This window comes from Drosophila hydei, unplaced genomic scaffold (assembly GCF_003285905.1).
Source record: "Drosophila hydei strain 15085-1641.00,03,60 unplaced genomic scaffold, DhydRS2 tig00008114-arrow-pilon, whole genome shotgun sequence".
Lineage (NCBI taxonomy): Eukaryota > Metazoa > Arthropoda > Insecta > Diptera > Drosophilidae > Drosophila > Drosophila hydei.
The window spans coordinates 6,659,703-6,679,712 of record NW_022045827.1 but is presented as its reverse complement, the minus strand read 5'-3'; the positions used below and the strand labels follow the sequence as shown (position 1 = coordinate 6,679,712).

General features: G+C 45.3%; 4 protein-coding genes across 7 annotated transcripts in view; 1 reads left to right on the top strand and 3 right to left on the bottom strand.

Annotated features, from left to right (window-relative positions):
* Window positions 1-1,831: 1,831 nt before the first annotated feature.
* Window positions 1,832-2,874, top strand: LOC111595409 (very-long-chain (3R)-3-hydroxyacyl-CoA dehydratase hpo-8). The gene has a single exon (XM_023309122.2). The coding sequence runs from the start codon at window positions 1,965-1,967 to the stop codon at window positions 2,685-2,687; it is 723 nt and encodes a 240-aa protein (XP_023164890.1). The 5' UTR covers window positions 1,832-1,964; the 3' UTR covers window positions 2,688-2,874.
* Window positions 2,862-4,487, bottom strand: LOC111595408 (cysteine desulfurase, mitochondrial). Its single transcript, XM_023309121.2, has 2 exons — window positions 4,245-4,487; window positions 2,862-4,189 (listed from the first exon to the last, which is right to left on the bottom strand). Exons 1-2 carry the CDS (start codon window positions 4,381-4,383, stop codon window positions 2,931-2,933), a joined length of 1,398 nt encoding a protein of 465 aa, XP_023164889.2. The 5' UTR covers window positions 4,384-4,487; the 3' UTR covers window positions 2,862-2,930.
* A 140-nt stretch (window positions 4,488-4,627) lies between these two features.
* Window positions 4,628-10,814, bottom strand: LOC111595457 (UPF0518 protein GI14169). Of its 4 annotated transcripts, none has more exons than XM_023309191.2 (7): window positions 10,417-10,814; window positions 9,284-10,150; window positions 8,825-9,221; window positions 7,347-8,403; window positions 6,695-7,279; window positions 5,881-5,919; window positions 4,628-5,616 (listed from the first exon to the last, which is right to left on the bottom strand). In XM_023309191.2, exons 2-7 carry the CDS (start codon window positions 9,985-9,987, stop codon window positions 5,192-5,194), a joined length of 3,207 nt encoding a protein of 1,068 aa, XP_023164959.2. In that variant the 5' UTR covers window positions 9,988-10,150; window positions 10,417-10,814; the 3' UTR covers window positions 4,628-5,191. The 4 variants fall into 4 exon arrangements, with proteins under 4 accessions (XP_023164959.2, XP_023164961.2, XP_023164962.2 ...); XM_023309193.2 differs by having other exon boundaries at window positions 7,347-8,379; XM_023309194.2 differs by lacking the exon at window positions 5,881-5,919.
* A 400-nt stretch (window positions 10,815-11,214) lies between these two features.
* LOC111595558 overlaps window positions 11,215-20,010 on the bottom strand; it is a 28,401-nt gene continuing 19,605 nt past the window's right edge. Inside the window, exons 2-8 of the mRNA XM_023309352.2 lie at window positions 13,701-17,368; window positions 13,517-13,634; window positions 12,966-13,448; window positions 12,494-12,912; window positions 11,881-12,423; window positions 11,572-11,819; window positions 11,215-11,511 (exon numbers count right to left, since the gene is read on the bottom strand). Coding sequence (XP_023165120.2) covers window positions 11,361-11,511; window positions 11,572-11,819; window positions 11,881-12,423; window positions 12,494-12,912; window positions 12,966-13,448; window positions 13,517-13,634; window positions 13,701-17,368 — 5,630 coding nt within the window. The 3' untranslated portion in view covers window positions 11,215-11,360. The remainder of the gene's footprint in view (window positions 11,512-11,571; window positions 11,820-11,880; window positions 12,424-12,493; window positions 12,913-12,965; window positions 13,449-13,516; window positions 13,635-13,700; window positions 17,369-20,010) is intronic.

The following is a 20,010-nucleotide window of genomic DNA, read 5'->3' as shown; positions in this document are numbered from 1 at the left end:
GTTATTAACATTATATCTATGTTTTCTTGTGAGAGAAACGCAGCCAGTTCCTGAGTCTTGTTTCTCAGGCCATTGGCGTTCCAGATACCCACACGTAAAGCCATTATTTGTAGGCAAGCTTGGTTATGATGGCCATTAAACTGTTTAGCATGGTTGCTTGTTGGGATTGTACTTCTCGCATCGCTTTGAGCTCGGCATTAATTGCGTCAAACTGACGTTGTTGTTGCTGAAGCATTTCAGTGAACAAAGTGTCACTTGTGGTATTCTTATTTGACGGTCCACCTCTAGCGGCCTGTGCGTAAGAAACACCACTAATAGGCGTTGCAAAGCTCGTGGCTTGGGTAATGCTCCGGGGCCTTGTAATTTCGGAAGCAGTACTCGGACCCGTAGACGGTGTTTGTGTGGGACTCCTTTTTTGTGCTGGGGATTGCAATTTGCGCAACCGCTTGTATACTTGGCAGCCCTTATAGTTGGCTGGGTGCTGTAACTCACAGTGCACACAAGTTGGTGCCTGGTCCTTTTCGCGGGTGCAGTCTTTGGATGCGTGTTTCCCGGCGCAACGCACACATCTGGGAGCTTTGTGGCAGTAGCGTTGTGTGTGTCCAAATTCTTGACAGCGATGGCATTGTGTCAGGTCGTTGTATCTTCTTGGCAGTTCCACTGTGCAGCGTTGCCTGCAGACAACTCGAATGTCCAAAATTTCTTTGTTGTTGGGGGCCTGAGCCACGTCAACAAAAAATATATTTAGCGGTGTTTTGTCCATACGGCTCAGTGGGTTGTGCACATTTGTAATTGTGTGGCCTTTGGTTTCCAATTCCTTTTTAATTAGTGTTGTATCAGTGCTGGAGTGAAGCCCTTTGAACACGACTCTATATGGTTTGTCCTCCTTAAGCTGGTAGCAGTGGAACTCCAATTCCAGCTTAGTAAAGTGGTCTATAACTCTGCGATAGTCCTCACTGCATTGGGTTAATACACCTATGTTATTCTTCTTTGGCTTAATTACGTATGATTTAGCATCAATTACTTTATCTATTATCTGTTGAAGTAGGGCCACAGACTTGATGTTTGGACACCATATGGGGGGCGGACGAGGTTTCGGAGTAGTTTGCTGGTCGGTCAATACTGGGGCTTCTGGAGCTACAGGTGATTCGCTGTAGTCTTCATCTTCTTCTACGAGCAGTGAAAATCGATTTTCTGATATTAATGCTGCATTGCTGGTGCTTGGTTCGTCGAAGATGAGCCTTTTCTTGATGGTTTTTGGTGAATTTGGCTGTTTACGTTTCGTGTTTTTGTTGTTAGTGATGCCTTGCACGGAGGCGATATCTATTTTTGAGTTTATTGGCATGATGGAGGCTTGCCTATTTGCCATCACAACGTTAAGCTGGGCTTGCATTTCTGCATTTACCTTTACAGCTGTAGCGAGGTTATTGACATTAGATGTCATCGCGGATTGTGCTTTTGAGTGCAGGCGCACTCGCGCCAAGCGACGAAATTTCGTAAATTGCAATTAAAGCAATTGAGTTACGCGGAAGCAAGCGATAAGAAAACGCTGCGTGTGCGGTTTTTGTTGCTGTTGCGTTGAAGAATGCACCGCAAAGTTCTATTTTTAGAACTCTGCAGCAGTAGAGCTTAAGCGAAGGCTGTTCGAATTCACGTCTTTACAGGTCGAACGACTGATCGCGATTGGGCAAAAAATTGTTTTTACATTTTCAACGATGTTGTTAACAGGGCACACTATTGCCTTTAACAGAACATATGTTGCTTAGATATGCATCGATAGGTTGGTCAACGCTAAAATTATATCGATAGTTGTCGTAATAAATCAACAAACATTGATCGAGTCATCAAGTGAAAGCGGGGCTATCAGTTGTGTCGAGCATCGCGCGGTTGCGTTATAAAGATTAGTTAATTAAAAGCATATGTAATACCTTGTTGACAGGGTGAAAGTTCACAGACAGTCGACAATGTCCGCAAAGACAGCAACCAAACCGATTAAAGCGGCTTCCAAAGAGCCGTCGTCGTTGACCAAACTCTATCTGTTTGCCTACAATGCCATTCAGGTGGGTGGCTGGAGCTACATCCTGTATCAGTTGATCAACTACTATGTGCTGGAAGGTCCCCAGTTTCGTGCACAAATCACGCTGTGGGATTACACGCGTCTCGCCGTCATCATCTTCCAAAATGCTGCCTTTGTGGAGATCCTGAATGCAGTCTTCGGCTTGGTCAAATCGAATCCTGTGGTGACCACCTTTCAGGTGTTCAGCCGCATGATGGTGGTCGTCGGCGTTGTGATGGCCACACCGACAGGCAAAGTGTCACCCGGCCTGCCAATCGCTCTCTTCGCCTGGTCCATCACTGAGATTATACGTTATGGCTTCTATGCCTTGAACATCATTAAAGTTGTGCCCAAACTTGTGGTCTTCCTGCGTTATACCACATTCATTGGCCTGTACCCCATTGGAGTGACTGGTGAGCTGTTGTGCTTCTGGTGGGCACAGCGCTATGCCCGAGAGAATAGCGTCTGGAGCCTGGAGATGCCCAACAAACTGAATGCCACGTTCTCCTACTATGCGCTCCTCTGGATCGTCATGCTGGGCTACATTCCCATATTCCCGCAGCTCTACATGCACATGTTCACGCTGCGTCGCAAGATTTTAGGCGGCGACAGCAAAAAGAAAGCCAACTGAACTTTAGCCAGCTCTCGCCTTGATTGGCTCTTTGCATAACATCGCTAATTAAAAACTGACTTTTGCACTTTGGAGTGCAGCTCACCTTAGCCTGACATCGACGTTTCGCGCTTAAGCTAATATCACTGGGGGTCTTTGTGTACAAATTGAAATTAAACAAACATTCTTATTTTCCATTTGCGTCGAACGAGCTATGCATTTTAATTATTTGCTTGGGTTGCAACAATAAACGATTGTGGGTAACTAGTGCTGCGACCATTGGATGGTCTTCAGGTCGATGCCCTCCTGCACCATCTCCCAGAGGGGCGACATTTCGCGCAGTCGCTCCACGTGTTTAATGCACTTATTGGCCGTGTAGTCCACCTCCTCGATGGTGGTAAAACGTCCGATGCCAAATCGTATGGAGCTGTGGGCCAAGTCCTCATCGGTGCCAATGGCTCGCAGTACGTACGATGGCTCCAGCGAAGCTGAGGTGCAAGCCGAACCGCTGCTGAGCGCTACATCCTTCAGGGCCATTAGCAGCGATTCGCCCTCGACGTAGGCAAAGGACAAGTTAAGGCAACCACTGTAGGTGTGCACCGGATCGCCATTGCGTATCACATGCGGCAAAGAGTTCGTAATGGTGTCCATTAGACGCTTCGAAAGAAAATCCACCCACTTCTTATCGTAATCCATCTCTTGCATTGATAATTCAGCTGCGGTACCCAGTCCCACAGCCAAGGGAGCGGGCACGGTGCCACTGCGTAGACCACGCTCCTGGCCACCTCCACTCTGAATGGGTTCGAGGCGCACGCGTGGACGGCGTCGCACGTACAAAGCACCCACGCCCTTAGGACCATATATCTTATGTCCCGATATTGACATCAGATCAATGTTCATGGCATTCACATCAATGGGTATCTTGCCCACAGCTTGCGCTGCATCCGTGTGAAAGAATACTTTGCGTGAGCGACACAGCTTGCCAATCTCCTGAATGGGCTGCTTTACGCCAATCTCATTATTGACCGTCATAATGGAAACGAGTGATGTGTCCGGAGTCATTGCCTCCTCCAGCTGTTTTAGTTCAATGATGCCATTGGCCTGCACGGGTAAGTAGGTGACCCGATAGCCCTCGTTCTCCAGTGCCCGGCACGAGTCCAGCACGCACTTGTGTTCAGTCTGGGTTGTGATCACATGCTTTCTGTTGGTGCCATAGAAGCGGGCTACGCCTTTCACTGCTATATTATTTGATTCGGTGGCGCCGGATGTGAAAATAATTTCTTTGGGATCGGCGCCAATTAGCTTGGCCACCTGTTCGCGTGCGACTTCCACAGCCTGCTCTGTCTCCCAGCCGTAGGCATGTGTACGCGAATGTGGATTACCAAAGCAATTGGTCAAATAAGGAAGCATTGCGTCCAGGACGCGCGGATCCATTGGCGTTGTGGCCTGCGCATCCAAGTATAAGGGTCGCCCCTCTGTATGCTCATTCTTGATGTTGAAACGTACCTGACGCTCACGAAATTCTAACATGACAACGAATAAGTCAATGTTTGAAGAGATAATTACTTGGATTTTTACCTTTTGATGTGGTCGCTTGATTTTTTGTCGATGGCTTGGCAGCTGCTGCGGCTGTCGAGCTCTGGCGCAGAACAAACGCTAACGATGTGACATTTGGACGCAGGACCTGAGCCTGCAATCGGCCCAACATTTTCTGCATATTTATTTGTACTGCACGTGTGTTTGTGTTTGCGTTTTTACAATTATTTACTTCTATTATTTCACAATCTAATCAGAAGCAGCCGAGTTAGTATGCGTTTTACAGCACTGGTCTGCGAATCGATGTTATGCAGGCACAAACAGTGTTGCCAGACCATTTAAATTGTTGGCGCCCAATTGAGTTGTTTTAAAATGTGGTTCATTTTACAAATTTAATAATTAAAATTACTTTATGTTGATTGTGCGGTTTTAATTAATTGGACCAATTTAATACTTTCACGTTAGTTAAAAATTGTTATAATTTCATGTTGTATATACATAAAAGCATAAAATATATATTGCAAAAATAGACATATGTATACATATTTAAATGGTATGCAGTGGTGTATAATTTCCTCCTCTCCTTGCTCTAATTTCTTTTATATAAAGGTGTATATATATATATATATATCATATAATATGTATATGCCTATTGCTTGTAATTAGAATAATTTTTTACATTTGAACACTTAACTTGTCTGTTTTGTCAGCTAGCAACGATTTTCGATTACAACTTTAAGCTTATTAACTAAATAGATTAACGAGTGATTTCTGTTTTTGTTTTGTCTCTTTTTGCGGTAAATCTGTTCAAAAGTGCTACTTTGTTCGTACGAATTGGTTAAAATACACATATACACTAACACAATATTGATAATTTAACAGCAAATAATAGGCTTCATAAAAAACATAATTGAAACTGGCTAAAGTTAAATAAATAAACGTCAACAAATCCAATAACCATTGCCTATTGCATAACGGCCTGTCCGTTGTCAAAGTAATTGCTCTGTGACCAGCACAACGCTCTGCTCCAGCGCAATGGCTGCCAGCTCCTTTAGCCACTCGTCTAGCAGCACGGCGCACAAGGCCAAATCACGTGATCGCTCTGTTCCGCTGGTGTTCGCTATGATGCCCATTGAGGCCACCGAATCGAGCGATACTGGCTCCGAGTTAAAGCTGGCCGTTTGTACACCACTCTCCACGCCATGCAGCGTACTGGACGAGTGTGTCCCAGATAAGGTTTGAGTAGAGCCACCAATCGAGCTATTGCTGCTGCTACCCACATTCGTTTGTGCCTCCTGTCGTGGTGCGGTGCTCAGACTCGTCTCACAAGTGTTGCCTCGCGAGCTATCCTGCGCACCGCCGCGTGCACCACTCACCTCCCCACTGTTGCCACCCACCAGCGTGGATGCTGCGCCTGTAATATTCAAATTTGGATTAGTTATTTCCCGATGGAAGCTCTATTCGATGGCAGCAACGACAACAGGTAAACGTATGATATTAAAGTGGATACAGTTAGAGCAATATATATATGTACAAAGCTACAGGAGGCGTCTAAATACTCAACAGCTTCAATAGCTAACGACAATGCAATGATGGATTTTAGTTGGATTGTTTTACGGGTTATATCAGTATAAATATTTATATTTAAAGAACTTTTACTTAAGCGTGAAATATTTACCGGTGAAGAATGCGTAAATTTGTGATAAGCCAGATGAAGCTAAGTTTTTCGTAGTAGAATAATTTTTTGTTCATATCGATCAAAAAAATAAACAATAAAGAAAAAGAGAGACAAATTGATTATAAGCAACGACGTCTGCAGACATTGTACAAGATCTACGTTAAGTGTGTTTCTTGTGTGGTGCATCAACTGAATTCCAATGGCCAATTTATTTTTGACATTTAACTGCTTTTCGCTTTAGCTGAAAATGAGATTCAACAAGCATGCGGGCATACAGCGCTTGACTACCACGTCGTCTTATCTCTTCTGTGAGTAATATCATATCGTGGCAATGACATATATAAATATAAACAATTTACTTTACTTTTTAGTTGCCTTTGTTGCTAATTTATATTAAACAACTTTGACCTTAAGCTGGGCAGCTTAAAAATAGTTGAACTCTTTCAACATAATAACTAAAGACTATTATAGTAATTAAATGATATGACAATTTAGTACATATTATGGGTATTGAACAGGCATATATATATACATATGAATATGCTTCGTTAAATAAGAAATCATTTCTTCAGTTTTGCACAAAGATTATTTGGCCATTGGAAACAGTCTATTATCATATGTTTATGAATTTATTTATGTGTGTGTATGTGTTTGTGTCTGTATGTGTGCATTTAATGGTTAAGATCCCAAAACCGGCTTTCTTCCAACATCCGCTGCTGTGTTTTGTTTACTTGTGAATTTTTTTTGTTTTTGTTTAAATAAAAGTAAGTTGTGCAAAATGGTTAGATAAGTCGTGTACCACGGCATCACCTACCTGAATTTCCATTGGTCGCCGGCGTGGACGATGTTGATCTGCGGCTAAACATGCTGGTTATGGACTTGCTTATGCTGCGTCGTTTGTTATCGCTGCGTCTAAACGGATCATAGGCACTGGTGGGCGATGCCTGCACAGGTGTTGTTGCCGATAGCGTCGCATAGGTGGAACGATGTTGGGCCTGTTGTAGCTGCTGTGTGTGATTGTTGGCTTGCTGTAGCTGCTGATTATGTTGCTGATGCGGCTGTTGCTGCTGGTGCAGTGGTGAATTCTCACTTATCTTGCGGACATTGACCAAGCGGAACTCGCGATCAATCAGATACGAACGTGCCACATCGATAATCTCAAGCGAGTTCTCGGCGACCGGTAGCTCAGCATCGATTTGCTGTTTGAGCATGCGCAACACCTGATGGAACGATGGCGTATCCGAGGTGATGGCAATGTCGGAGCGGAGTAACAGCGAATGGATGAGCGGCAGTGGATACCAGGCGAGTCGTGTGATTAGCCCAGTTAAATGCAGGTTGACGTACAACGAGTTGCTCGTAAAGGTTTGCAGTTTGCCCCAAATGGCATTCAGAAAGGGACCTGTCGAAGGTGAAAGGTAAACATATATCAAAATATATTGCATGAAAGCATTTCAGCTGGAACTCACCTAAGCTTACGGTGCCCTGCGCAAACAAATCCTCCGAGAAATCCAAATCGGTGAGCAATATCTCGTTGCGACTGCTGTGCGATATGCGCCATGAGTCGCGTCGTCCACTGCTGATGCTGCTGCTGTTGTTATGATCCAGATCCGTGTCACTTGCAGACGCCGTTGTTGTCGTCGTCACATCAATGCCCTCGGCATCCTCATCGGCAGGTCGCCACTTGAACGACTCATAGCCACTTGATTCACCTATCGATTGGAGGCTATCTAGCTGCTTTTCACCCGCTTCACTGGCCACGGGCGCCGCAACCACCGGAGCTGCTGTGCCGAATTCGCTGAAGAACTGCTTAGCCAGTTCCAGAGCATGGGCGGTGGCGCGTGCTTGACCCTGTCTTGGCCATTTTTGATAACGATAGCTGTTCGCCCATTTCCCACAGTCGCGCTGACACTGAGCGATCCGCGAATGTGCCTCAAACAGGTAAGCCTGCACGTTGGCATACAGGCTGTCGCCCGTGTAGTGTCCATAGTAGTTCCAGTTGGCCCCAATAGTCTTGCTCATGACTGGCGAGGGCAAACTGAGAAGCAAGGCAGGTGATGGTGCCGTAGCCGTTGTCGTTGCTGGTTCTATCGGCTCCTGAACACTCTTTGGCCTCGCCAAGTCGCGGGCGCGCTTCATCACATCGGGCGTTAGCTCCAAAAAGAACTCGGTCGTGTTCAGATAAGGATCGATCTTGTTGATCTTGTGACGATGCGAGATGGGCACATGTTTGCCCGGCAGCATATACTTCAGCAACAGCTCCAGCATCAAATCCTCGCAGTGCAAGCCCAACAAAGTGTCAAATAGAGCCATTGTAACCATACACAAATTGGCATCGGGCGAATGGAGGCGCTCCACAAGAGCATCCAAAATCCGTTCACCATCAAATTTCTCTGTATCCAACAGAAATTTGACAAAGGCACGCATAAGGCCGGGCTCCGTAATGGAGCGTAATATCAAATCGAGATAGGACATGGCCGAGATTTGTGAGTCGATGTTCGTCTGAAAATGTTTGCCCTTCAGTGTCTGCGAATTGGAGCGCAAAAAGTTGTTTCGAGATTTCGAGGCGAGGTGTGTTTTGGTTAGCTTGGGGTCGGCCCAAAATGAAGAAAAGGATAGCACACATACTATATACTACGTTTATGTCGCACACATCACGAATGGCATTATCGTTTCTTGATTGAATATAGAACCATTTTACATCCAGCAGAAAATGAAAGCAAAACTTTTTGCGATTGACGAAGCACAAAACTTTGAAGTTATTTAAAGATCTGACATAATGATTGCGTATAAACGTAGTCATAGATATATAAGTAGAAGCAAACACACACTGAGACAAGAGCACCAAGGACAATTGACAATTGACAAATTTTGCAACCAACACCACAGAAATGCATCGAAGACAAGTTTTTACGTGTGAGAGCACAAAGCAAAAAACGAGACTCACCTGCAGTATAGCTGGGCCCAGCACCGGTACAATGAAGCCTTGGTACATGAAGTCCAGCAACTGTTGCTTAATCATCTCGTGCGCCACCTGCACCACTGCATTGCAGAACTCGAGGGCATTCATGAAGAGCGTTAGCTCTGGTATTTCGGTTACATCGTCGGGCGTAATGCGATGCCAGTCAATGGAATTGATCTCAATGCTGTTCGGAAGGCGAGAGTAGAGTCCACCAAGGCCGGTGACAAGCAGTGGGCAAATGGACGAGTATTGTGCTATATAGTGGCCAATGTTGGAATTCTTCTGCGATAGGGCCATGCAGAGCAGCAGAGCATCTCGCGCCTGATGACCCAAGCTGCCCTCCCGGTGCACGTAGGGTATGAGCAGCGAAAATATGATGAAACTAAGCAATTGGAATGGAATAATTGTCAATGAAAGTTTATAAATTTCTAGTTTTTGACTCACTTTGTTGTTGTTCCACTTTTGGGCGGAGGCAAACTTCCATTTTGTATTTGCTCCTGCACTTGGGTTTGGGCCGAAAAGAAGAATAGATCGAGCAGATGGACATTCTGCATGAGGACGACGCACAACTGATTCAGCAGTATGACCAAACGTTTCTCTAGGTCAGGCGGAAAGATTTCGCCTTGGCTGGAAGCGAGTATCTTGAGCAGCGGCCGCAGAAATGGCTCGTGACACAACAGCTGATGGCGCGAGTGGCTCACCAGCAGCTCATACAGTTTCAGCTGCTCCAGGCGCACAGCGTTCGCATAGCGACCCGTTGTGCTGGCCCATTCGTACAGCTTGTCCAGCAGATTCTCGCTGAGCAAATACTCCAAGCAGGGCGCTGCAGGTGGCGCAGAGTCGGCCGAGGGTAGTGAAACCTTGTTGCAATGATGCAGTTCAACCAGCAGCAGCGTTACCATATAATCTAAATGCGAGACCACGCCCAGCACATCATCATGCGTGGGCGTTCCCGGATGCTGAATAATTTCATGCGCCTGCTGCCAGTGCTTGCAGAAACTATCATAGCAGGCGCGTGGATCACAGTCTGTGGCTGCGTCTATCGGTCGTTGACGCATCGTTGTTGCAGTGCCAGAGCTGCCGTTGCCAGAGCTGCCACTGTTGCGCGTCAGACTTTGACGCAATGGACTCGTACGAAGCCAACTCATTTTGGGTTCGTTCCGTTCGGCTATTCCGTTGAGCTTTGGCGGCGTAGTTGCGATAAGTGTAGTAGTTTGGCATGTATTGTTGTTATCTTGCAGTTTGTGCTTTGTCCGAGCTTTGTGTGAGTATTCTCGTTCCCATACATAAATATACAAATAGATTTTATAGCTGAAACATACAAAAGCGTCAACCAGATAAGCTTTGACCATTGCATCTTCAACAACGAATACACCAATAGCAGCAACAACAATTGCAACAAGAACATACATAAATACATACAGACATCTGCATCATACACTCTCACTCATTCGCATGCATACATACATACAGACAAATGTATTTATTTGGGCAGGCGAGCGAGCAAGTAGCGTTTGATAGTCACTGAAGCGCTGCGAATTGTTGTTGGCACATTGCTTACTAAGTTTTCTGATTACCTGCTGAATTTTTATAGTCCACTTCGTCATCGTCTTGGCGTTTTTGTGTGCTGAAAGATTCTTCAACCAGGTATTGCCGTTTAGCGCGCGTAACACCACTAACTTTTTAACTGGCTTTTTTTGGCACTGGGAAATTATAGCGAAAAGACGATGTCGACGACAGCACGGCCCCGTCCTTGTGCGCGCACTTGACAGGTGGAAAATACGCAATAGTGGTTTGTTTGCTGTTCACCTACATGCACGGAACATTATTTACACTTTAATGCCTCATTTTGGACTATTTTTGATTGGTTTTACGCGAAATTATTTCATTTTTATAAATATTTACAACAAATAGAAAGTAATGAATGAATTGGTGGTAGTCGAACGATAGATTAGTGGTGGTCGCCCGATTACGATAAGTCAAACCATTGTGAATATTTTTACAACACTAGTTTACGAGCACCCGATTGTTATTTTACATTTATTTACCGATTACAACCAAATTCATTTCGCGCTTAATATATCGAAAAGAACTACTTTGAACTACTGCAAATAAACAGATTTATTTCTGCTGAATCGCAATTTATTGATTAATAATAATAGACATACACTTTCTTTAGCACACAAATTACGTAGTTATATTATAAACGCATTATTACAAAAGAACAACAGCACAAAGAAGATATGCAATGAATAGTTTGTATATATAGTCATTAATAGTTTGTTACGCTCCTCACATTGACGTGCTGTTGCGGATTTTTTTTGTTAATTAATATTCGTGTCAATGCGAGTCTTCTTCTTAATTTCATAAAACCATTAACCAAGTTAGAGTTGCACATGTTAAAAATTCTTTGTATGATTTTGCTAACAAATAACATAGTTAAATAAATTGTCTCTAAGTATTTGTAATAATAGGTAGTAAAAAACGGAAACGGTCTACAACAGTGTGTCCAAATGTCAACTCACATCGGCAACAGCGACGGACCGGCACTGCTTGATCGTGAGCTGGGCCTTTCTATGGTCATAGTTTGCTGTGGTACTTGGCTATCGGTGCTTATGCCCAAGCCAGTATAGATTTCCTTCATCACAAACAATATGGTGTCCTCAGATCCCCTGTTATTTAAAATATAAAACTAGAATCCAAATTTGAGCAATATTAGATCAACGACTCACCAATAGCAAACGTGGCTACTGAGTGCAAAAATATACTCGTTGATGAACTCAAGTGGTGCCTCCTGCAACACGTAGTCCACCCGTTTCGAGTCATTCAATTTACCCAGTGGAAAATCGAGCTCAATGAATTCAGGATCTGACGCTGTCGTCGACTCGGAGTCGGTACGATTACGCGCATTTGTTGAAGTAGTCGCTGTTGACATATCATCGGTTTCCTCAGCTTGCTTATTGAAGAGCTGCGAAGTACTCTTTAGAATGGGTTAGTATTCAAATCAATCGAATATCAATGTTAATTTAGTTGAAACTTACTGCGGTCACCTCCTTTTCCAGCGTCTCTTCGGCCTCCTTCTTGACCCTGGTCACTGTGGCTAAGAAATTGACGCTATCTAGTGTTGTCTTGAACGTATCCATGAATCGTTGCTTGATGTCCGCTCCCACACGTGTCATTGTCTCCTTCAGCTCAAGGTGCATGCGCTTGCGTCCCTTATGATGTGGAATCAACACGGGACGAATGCCCTTCATATCCGGATTGACTAGAGCTTCAATGCGATACGCAACCGGATCGAACGGATGGAATATATTATAAAAGCCCGCACACGTGGGTAGCCGAAAGTCGAGGCCAAGCTTATCGATGCCACGTATGGTCACAAACATGCCAATGGGCGAGCCCAGGGCAAAGAACTTCTTGGGATGGAAAATCAGCTGCGTATAGTTGATCACCGGCTGGCCAGTGCCAGCTGGTCCAATGCCCATGGCGTAGCTGACCTGCTTGGGCATCATTTCATCATTGTTGGGAAGTTGTACATTTTTCGATTCAGGGCCCTTCTTTTGTGGTAGTTGATCGGGATTTTCCTGTTGAATATTGAACTTTAATGTTATATTGCTTAGCATATAGTCGAAGCGGTCTTTGTCATTTGCTTACCATATTTTCCTCTTCGCTCTCCTTGAGCGGCTCCTGGTGACACAGCAGATCAAAGAGTATTAACGAGCCGAGACTGTGACCAGCAAGCGAGACACCGCCATTGAATTCAGGATGTCGCATTCGGTACTTTAGATAAACCTCATTCAAAGCATCAGCCACCGTGTTCATGATCTTCTGACAGTACTTGGGACTGGTATAGAAGAGCACATCCAGCAACGTGTCGTTTGTAAAGTTGCGCAATCGTGGTATGGACTCTAGGGTAATGGACTTTAGTTTCTCATCAATGCCAAGCTCCTCAGAGTGCAAGTGGCCATGCCATTCAATAGGTAGCACTTCGACGCGACCCACTAGGCCCATGTCTGTAGAGTTCTTGTAGTGGGACTGCACCAGCTGCTGGGCAATGTAGCGGAAATCATCCACTGAAAAGCAGTTGTTAAGCAAGTGAGTTCTCAATGCAGTGTTTCCCACTTACCGACTTCCTCGACATTGCGCATCTTCAGGTCACAAGCAGAGCCGATGCCATGCACCATGAATAGCAAGTGATCCACACGCTGAGATTCGCCCTGCTGTATCTTAAAGTCATTCAAGTCACGCTTGACGACCAGCGGCCGTGTTGTGCCTTGCACGGTGCCTCCCCACGTATCGGCGGTCGTTGGTGGCATGAAGTGGACAATTACGCTGGGTCCATGCATGGTGACCTGTTCACCATTGCCCAGTGGTATCTTCTTATGCCATTCGTTTGTTTCGGTGGCACGTCTATACTCTATTTCAAGTGCTTCTGCAGTTTGCTCCGCATAGGGCACATATTTACCATCCACGCCCTTATAGAACCATGAGCAGCGACGCACCTCAATGGCCTTGCCCTCCCAATAAACGGGCGTCTTGGTGCGCTCTTTGATGTTGACATCGTACCGACCGCCCTCGACGGGCACGATTGCTGTAGAATCTGTTTCTTCTGCGTAGAGTAAATGGAGTATATGAATGAGTTGTTCTCATAGTTATTGAAGCATTTTGTAAACTTACCGCTGTTCAGGCTGGTCTCCAAGAGCGCTGAATCATAGTGACTGAATGGTGTCCACACAAATTTGCTGTCCACACTGCGTTTGTAGAACCAGTGCGGCAATACGGGCGTATAAACCACCTAATGAAGAGAAATATCTATATCTTCTTCTATGCTTTACAGATTTCATATTGACTTCAGACTTACAGTCGCATCGGCAGCGGGTGCTGTGGCCAAGCTCTTCTCGTTGGCCATTCTTAGTTGTTGCAGGATCTCTTCGGGCAGTTCACCCTGATGTAGTTGCAATAGATATTCGGTCTGACGATCGGGTTGATGTGGGTTTGCTGGATTGGCAACTGCAGCCGGTGCCGCTGTGGAGAACTCCGAGCAGGCAGATGAGGGCGGCTCGACAATATTTGAGACAGATGTTTGGGAACACTGCTCGAAGCGTTTGTTTGGTAAGCCGCTGTGCACAATATCGTATTTGAGTTCACCCGGTGCAGCTGGCTGATCCTGTAGTGGCGGATTGTTAAAGAAGTTCTGTATGCGCTGATCCTCGTGCCCCTGCCCGCTTGCGGCAAAGTGATCAAAGAAATTAGCTGTATTACAGCCAGTCAGCGGCTGTGGTTGTGGCTGCGGCTGTGGTTGTGAGTGGGACTCTGGCTGTGGCTGTGCGGCTGCCACTGGCGCCTCTACGGAACCACCAAAATATCCAGAAAATGAGTTTACACTTGAATTTTGATAGTTATTTTCGTTAGAATTTTGCGTTTGCTGTGCAGCTTGCTGAGAGTCGCTGATGAGTTGTTCAAAGCCAAGTGCGTGCGTGGAATGAAGCGTGGCTATCTCGCCAACAGGCGGCTCTTGAACCAATGCTGATGGTGCTACACTATTCACTGGCGGCAACTCCGGAAATTGACCCGCCTGCTGTGGTGATCCAAAGAAGTTGAAGTCGCTGCCGTTTCCTGTGGGCGTAAAAAAGCTAAGCAGAGCCGAAGGAGCTGCAGCAGCAGTTGATGTTGGAGCTGTTTCGTTGGCTTTGCGGAAAGGATTCGCCTGTGAGGCGGGGTCCTGGCTGGTAGCTGCTAGTGGTGGTGGCGGCGGTGCTGCTGCAGATGTTACTATCTCCGCTTCAGGCAACACCGGCTCAATGGTCTGTGCGGCGAAAAGAACGTTGCCGTCAGCTTGAGTGCTGGGCTCGACAAAGCCAATGGGCGGCAGCAACGGATCTTGTGGCAGCGGAGTTGTTATTGTCTGCGCAAACGGATTAAAGAATGTGGTTGTTGTCTGAGTGGTTAGCGCAACGCTGGTCAGGTTAGAGACAGCGACTGGCACCTGTACAGGCGGTGCAAATAAGTCGCTGGTGCTCAGTGGTGGCGCGAATGGAGCAGCTGCTGTTGGTTGTGGTGCGGATACGCCTAGAATCTCTTGAGCTGTGCCACCTGTTGCCGGTGGTGCGAAGAAGTTGTTGGCGTTTAAGATTGGTTGTGGCGCGCTTGTTGCTATAGCTGCTGGAGCAGAGTCCTGATTCGTTAGATGGAGCTCCGCTGCTGTTGTCGGTGCTGGTGGGTAGAGCTCTACGCCTTGACCCGCTTCAGCATTGGATGCTTCTGGTACTGGCACAAATAATGGAATTTCTCGTTCAGGTTCAGTGGTAGCTACTTGTGCAGGTGGGTAAAAGACAGGTGGCTGTGAAACTTCTTCAATTAATGCAGTTGGTGGTGTTTTGGGGATTTCTTGACTTGGTATGGATGAAGAGTCGTTTGGCCCTGCCGCCGCGAAGAGTTCGTTAGTTGTTGCTGGCGGATGAGCTTCTACTGTTGGTGGTGGTGCAGTAAACAAGGGAGTTTCCTCAACTAATTCCGCTTGTAGATTTGCCGGCTGTGGTTCTGGCTTAGCATCCAACTGTGGTGCGAATAGAGCTGTTGCTGGTCCTTGTGAAAATATGGGCAAACTCTGTGATGTTGGGAATAATGGAACTTCCGAAACAGGTGCAGTTGACGGTGGTGCAAATAGTGTAACCTCCTGATTTTGATTTGAAGAGCTCTTTAGCTCTTCCCTCTGAGTCGGTGACGTAAAAAGGTTGTTGCTTGTATCTGGTGTAAGTCCTTGCGTTGCGTTAGTCGAACTGGAAAAGAGAGGAACCTCCTGAAGTGTATCGGATGGTGCTGGTGCAAAAAGCGATGTAGTTGCTTCGTGAGTCTGAAAGAGGCCCGTCGATGCCTGTGGTGTAAACAGCGATGTTGCTGGCCCAGTTGGGGGTGGTGCAGCCGCAAACAGAGGAACTTCCTGGCTTGGCGCTGGTGCAGCTGACGGAGCTGGCGCTGTAAATAGGGCAACTTCTGTAGGCTGTGCGCCAAAAGGATTAAAAATAGCAGCAGGTGCTGCGAAGGGTGCAAAGGGCGTGGCTGTTAAAGCTGTTTGCTGGCCAAAGCCTGTTGCGGGCACTGCAGTTTCCTGAGCTGTCAGTGGACTCTTGTAGAGTCGGGTACCCTTCTGCAGGCGGTACGAGGAGTGTGCAGGTCCTGCCGCTGGTGGTGGTGCTGATGCTGTCGCTTGTGGTGGTGCTGCCGCAGTTATTGACGGTGGTGCTGCTACTGCCGCTGGTGGTGGAGTTGCTACTGCCGCTGGTGGTGGTGCTGCTGCTGCCACTGATGGTGGTGCAAACGTTGGAGTACTCTCGATTAAGCCAGGTGCTTGAGCAGCTGTCAGTGGCTGAGGGACAGTGGCTGCTTGGGTGACTGTCGGAATCTGAGCGAATGTCGCTGGCGGAGCAGGTGCCCCAGGCTGAGTAAATGTCAGTGGTACCGCGGCTGGCGTTGGCTGAACACCGGTTGATTGCCCAGAAACAGCTGGTGCTGGCGTAAAGAAGTTACCAACAGACGGAGCTGCAGCAACTACGGAAGGATTGAAGTAACCACCTACAGTGGGTGGTGCTACAGTGGGCGCAAAATAATCAGCAGCAGCAGGCGGAGCTGCAGGCGTAAAAAAGTTTGCAGGCGGCTGCGGTACGGCAGCGCCGGATGTGCTTATGTCAAAGTAGCCACCTGAATCAGCTGGATTGTAGCTGGCTGGTGGGGGTGGCGCAGGTTCGTTGGTTCTGCCTGTGGCCGATTGCACTAGACCCGAAATATTCTGTAACACGCCAGTGGGCACTAAACTAGTAAGTGAGAAGAGACCACCGCTCTTGCGTTCCTCTTGAACGGCTGGTGGTGCAGGCTGCTCGAATGCTGCTGCTGCCGCCGCTGCCGATGGCTGTGTGGGATATGGCGGTGCTTGGAAGGGATCAACAGCTGGCACTGGCTGCTGTTGCTGCTCGGAGAGACCTGGTATGGGTGCGTATAGCTTCTTTCTGGCACTAATGCGATAAGTGTTCTGTCCGGCCGATGGTGGGGGTAGTGGCAAAGCTCCAGCTGCTAAGCCAGGCACCTCTGTGGGCGCATAGAATTTCGGTGGCTCTGGGGCAGCTTCGCCGACATGAGCCGGTGGGGCAGCGTAGAAGGGCGGCGGTGCAACAGCAGCTGCGTGCACTTGACCCGCTTGCTGTATATAAGTGGGCTGTATATCCAATTGGGGCTGTGCCTCGTCCGCTTCTCGAGTGCCCGCGTATATGCGCTTCGAGAAGGTTGAAAAAACGTTGGAGGCCACCGAAGGCAAGGCGCCAAATGAAGACGCCGCCTGGCTAAGCAGAGAGTCTGCAGCAAGCGGCGGCTCTAGCAATGGATTCGCGTTGGCATCCGCAACGCTCTGATATGGATTGATGGATGCGTTCGCTGTCGTCGAGTCGTCGCTGCTGCTGGCGTTCAAGTTAATCTCGTCAAGCGTTTCGCTCTCATCAATGCCTGACGGCTGTCCAACGGTCACCAGGGTTTTGGGCTCTGCAAGAGATAACCAAACGAAACCCAAATGAGTTATGCTCGCATCTTTAGGTATCCGGAAGTTAACGCAATAACTAAACAATATGCTAATCAAAACAAACGCGGCCTTCAACTGGTTACGATCGAGTGATTGGCCATAGAGCAGACAACAGCACAGCTAATCAAAGTTAATATAATCTATTTATCTATTAATCGAAATGGCTCTCAAATATAAATTATTATTATATATATATTTTTTTAATGTTTTCATTTTAGGCAGACTTAACAATTTATTATTTATTTTTAATATTTTTTTAGGAGTTAAGATAGTATTGGGAAAATATTAAAAATATCAAAAAATAAAAAATATCAACATTTTCAATAAAAATATTCGTTTTATTTACTTTATATATTCACTGCCTGAATTTAAGAGAAATACTTAATTTTGGCCGAACAGCAATTCTAATAAATCGCATTCTTTTATTTAATCATTGTTTTTAGCGATCTTCATTGCTCAATTTTTTGATTGGAAATAAAATATTTATGCGCTTGCGCTGGTCCGAGTTTCATAAAAAGCCAAAAATTGGCATTAGCCGAGCTCAAATGTCATGACATTTGAAGAAGTTGTTAGTTTTAGCTGGTTTTTCTTTATTTATTTACTTATTGCTATCATCTTCGTGTGTCTGTGTTAGTTAGACGTTGGGCCAAAAAGAAAGTCATTGCAAATGCAGATGCAGTTGAAGCTGACGCTAAGGCGGACTGAGACTGAGGGCTTGAAGCTGTCGAACCATGCTATAGCAAACGTGCCATTTGGCTGGGTTAGCGGCGGTAGTAAGAATTCACCTCGATCTTAAAACGTGATTCGAACTGTGGAGTGTGGCTGTGGCTGTCGCTGTGGAGTGTGGCGGCCTTTGGTTGGTTTTAACACCTTGTTGTAGCCGCTGTAACCAGTGTTCAAGTATTCCAAGCATCGCAATTCGAAATCGTAAATATTTATGCTCGCGTTTGGCATATTTGCGAGCATTCGCCAGCTGCAACAGCGATAAAAGCTAGCCAGCACTGCGAGATCACCTTATAGCAGCACATATCTTACAGTTAGAGAGATAGAACTCTTAGAATTTATCAGGTGTCTGTCGTGTCTGTGTGTGTGTGTGTGTGTGTGTGTGTGTGTGTGTGTGTGTGTGTGTGTGTGTGTGTGTGTGTGTGTGTGTGTGTGTGTGTGTGTGTGTGTGTTTATTGCATAACTTTGATTAGTTCTAGCTGAAAGCTAGCGATAGAGCAGGTACTTGATATAACGACCCAGTTAATCTCAATTGTCACGAATGGCTGTATATCCGCTTACTCTGAATCATCTTTATGGGAAACAATTTGATTACGCGCACTTTGAGCGTTTAACAACACTACTAAACATGTGTGTAACATGCGTCGTAATGTGTTATCGATATTTCTTTAAGCTTGAAATTGAGAGGGGAAATGTGTGAAGGGAAATTTTCCCATAACGAAAAATGTGATACAAACGTTAATTAAGTATTGTATTATTATAATCGATAATATTTAAATTGTTGCTACGGTGTAAATGCTGCTCAGGTAATTGAAAGACTTGACAGCGATAGATTATAACAAGTTTGCATAAGAGAAATTAAGTTGGAATATGCATATTAATCGAAAATCATTAATAAAACTTGATAGAAATTATAAGCAATTAGCTACAGATATAATAAATATAAATAGTCAGCTATACTCGAGGAACTTGCTATATAGTTTAAAAATACATTTCCTGCGAAAGTTAGAAGACATTTTAGAACGATCATTTTGTTGAAAATCAATAAAAAATTAGTTTTCTTAGCCAGCAGTTATTAAATAATAGTTTATGAGCTTTTTCCTAAACATTACTCGGCAAAAATGACGAAAACCCATTTGTCATGTCTGACATAAACTATATAATTATTTATTCTACACTGGATCACACAAACAAAAATATTGTAAAACCATTTTAGTGATAAACAAAGCCATTTTTTGTGCTGCAGTTAAGTTGAGGTATTATGCCATATTTTCAGTGTACATTTATAGATTGCGATTCACTTGGCTTCGTCGTTTTTTTTGGCTATGTTTTTCAGCGTTGGCCTCTTCTTGACTGTTTTATTTTTAAGGCGTCAGCCAATTGTTTGACTAATGTAACTTCATAAAGCGACCAAAGCAAACAAATATAACAAATAACAATAAAAAAAAACAAAACAAAAACATCTACAGCAAACAGCTTAAAACAAATTTTAGCTATAGACTCTATTGGAAAACGATTTGTAAGGGGGACGTACGGCTTTAAGTCATTAAATAACAGCGAAAATTTCCAGTTTCGTCTTGAAATGTTTTTTTTTCCCTATTTTTGTTGAAGTTTTTTTTCTTTACTTATTTTTTTATTTATTGTTTTTTTTTTAATATTTACGAAAGGCCGCAATTACAATGACGCATTTTTGACAAATTGTTAAAGCAAATATATGTGTGTATATATGTGCGATTGTCTAACCGCAAAGTCTAGTCACATATGAAAAGTAGAACAGCACAGTTCAAATATGGCCCGAACCGCACATTAGGCATAAAAAAAGAAATGAAGAGGAATTCGCTTTGGCATGACATCATAACGATCATAAACGAATCGAGCCAGC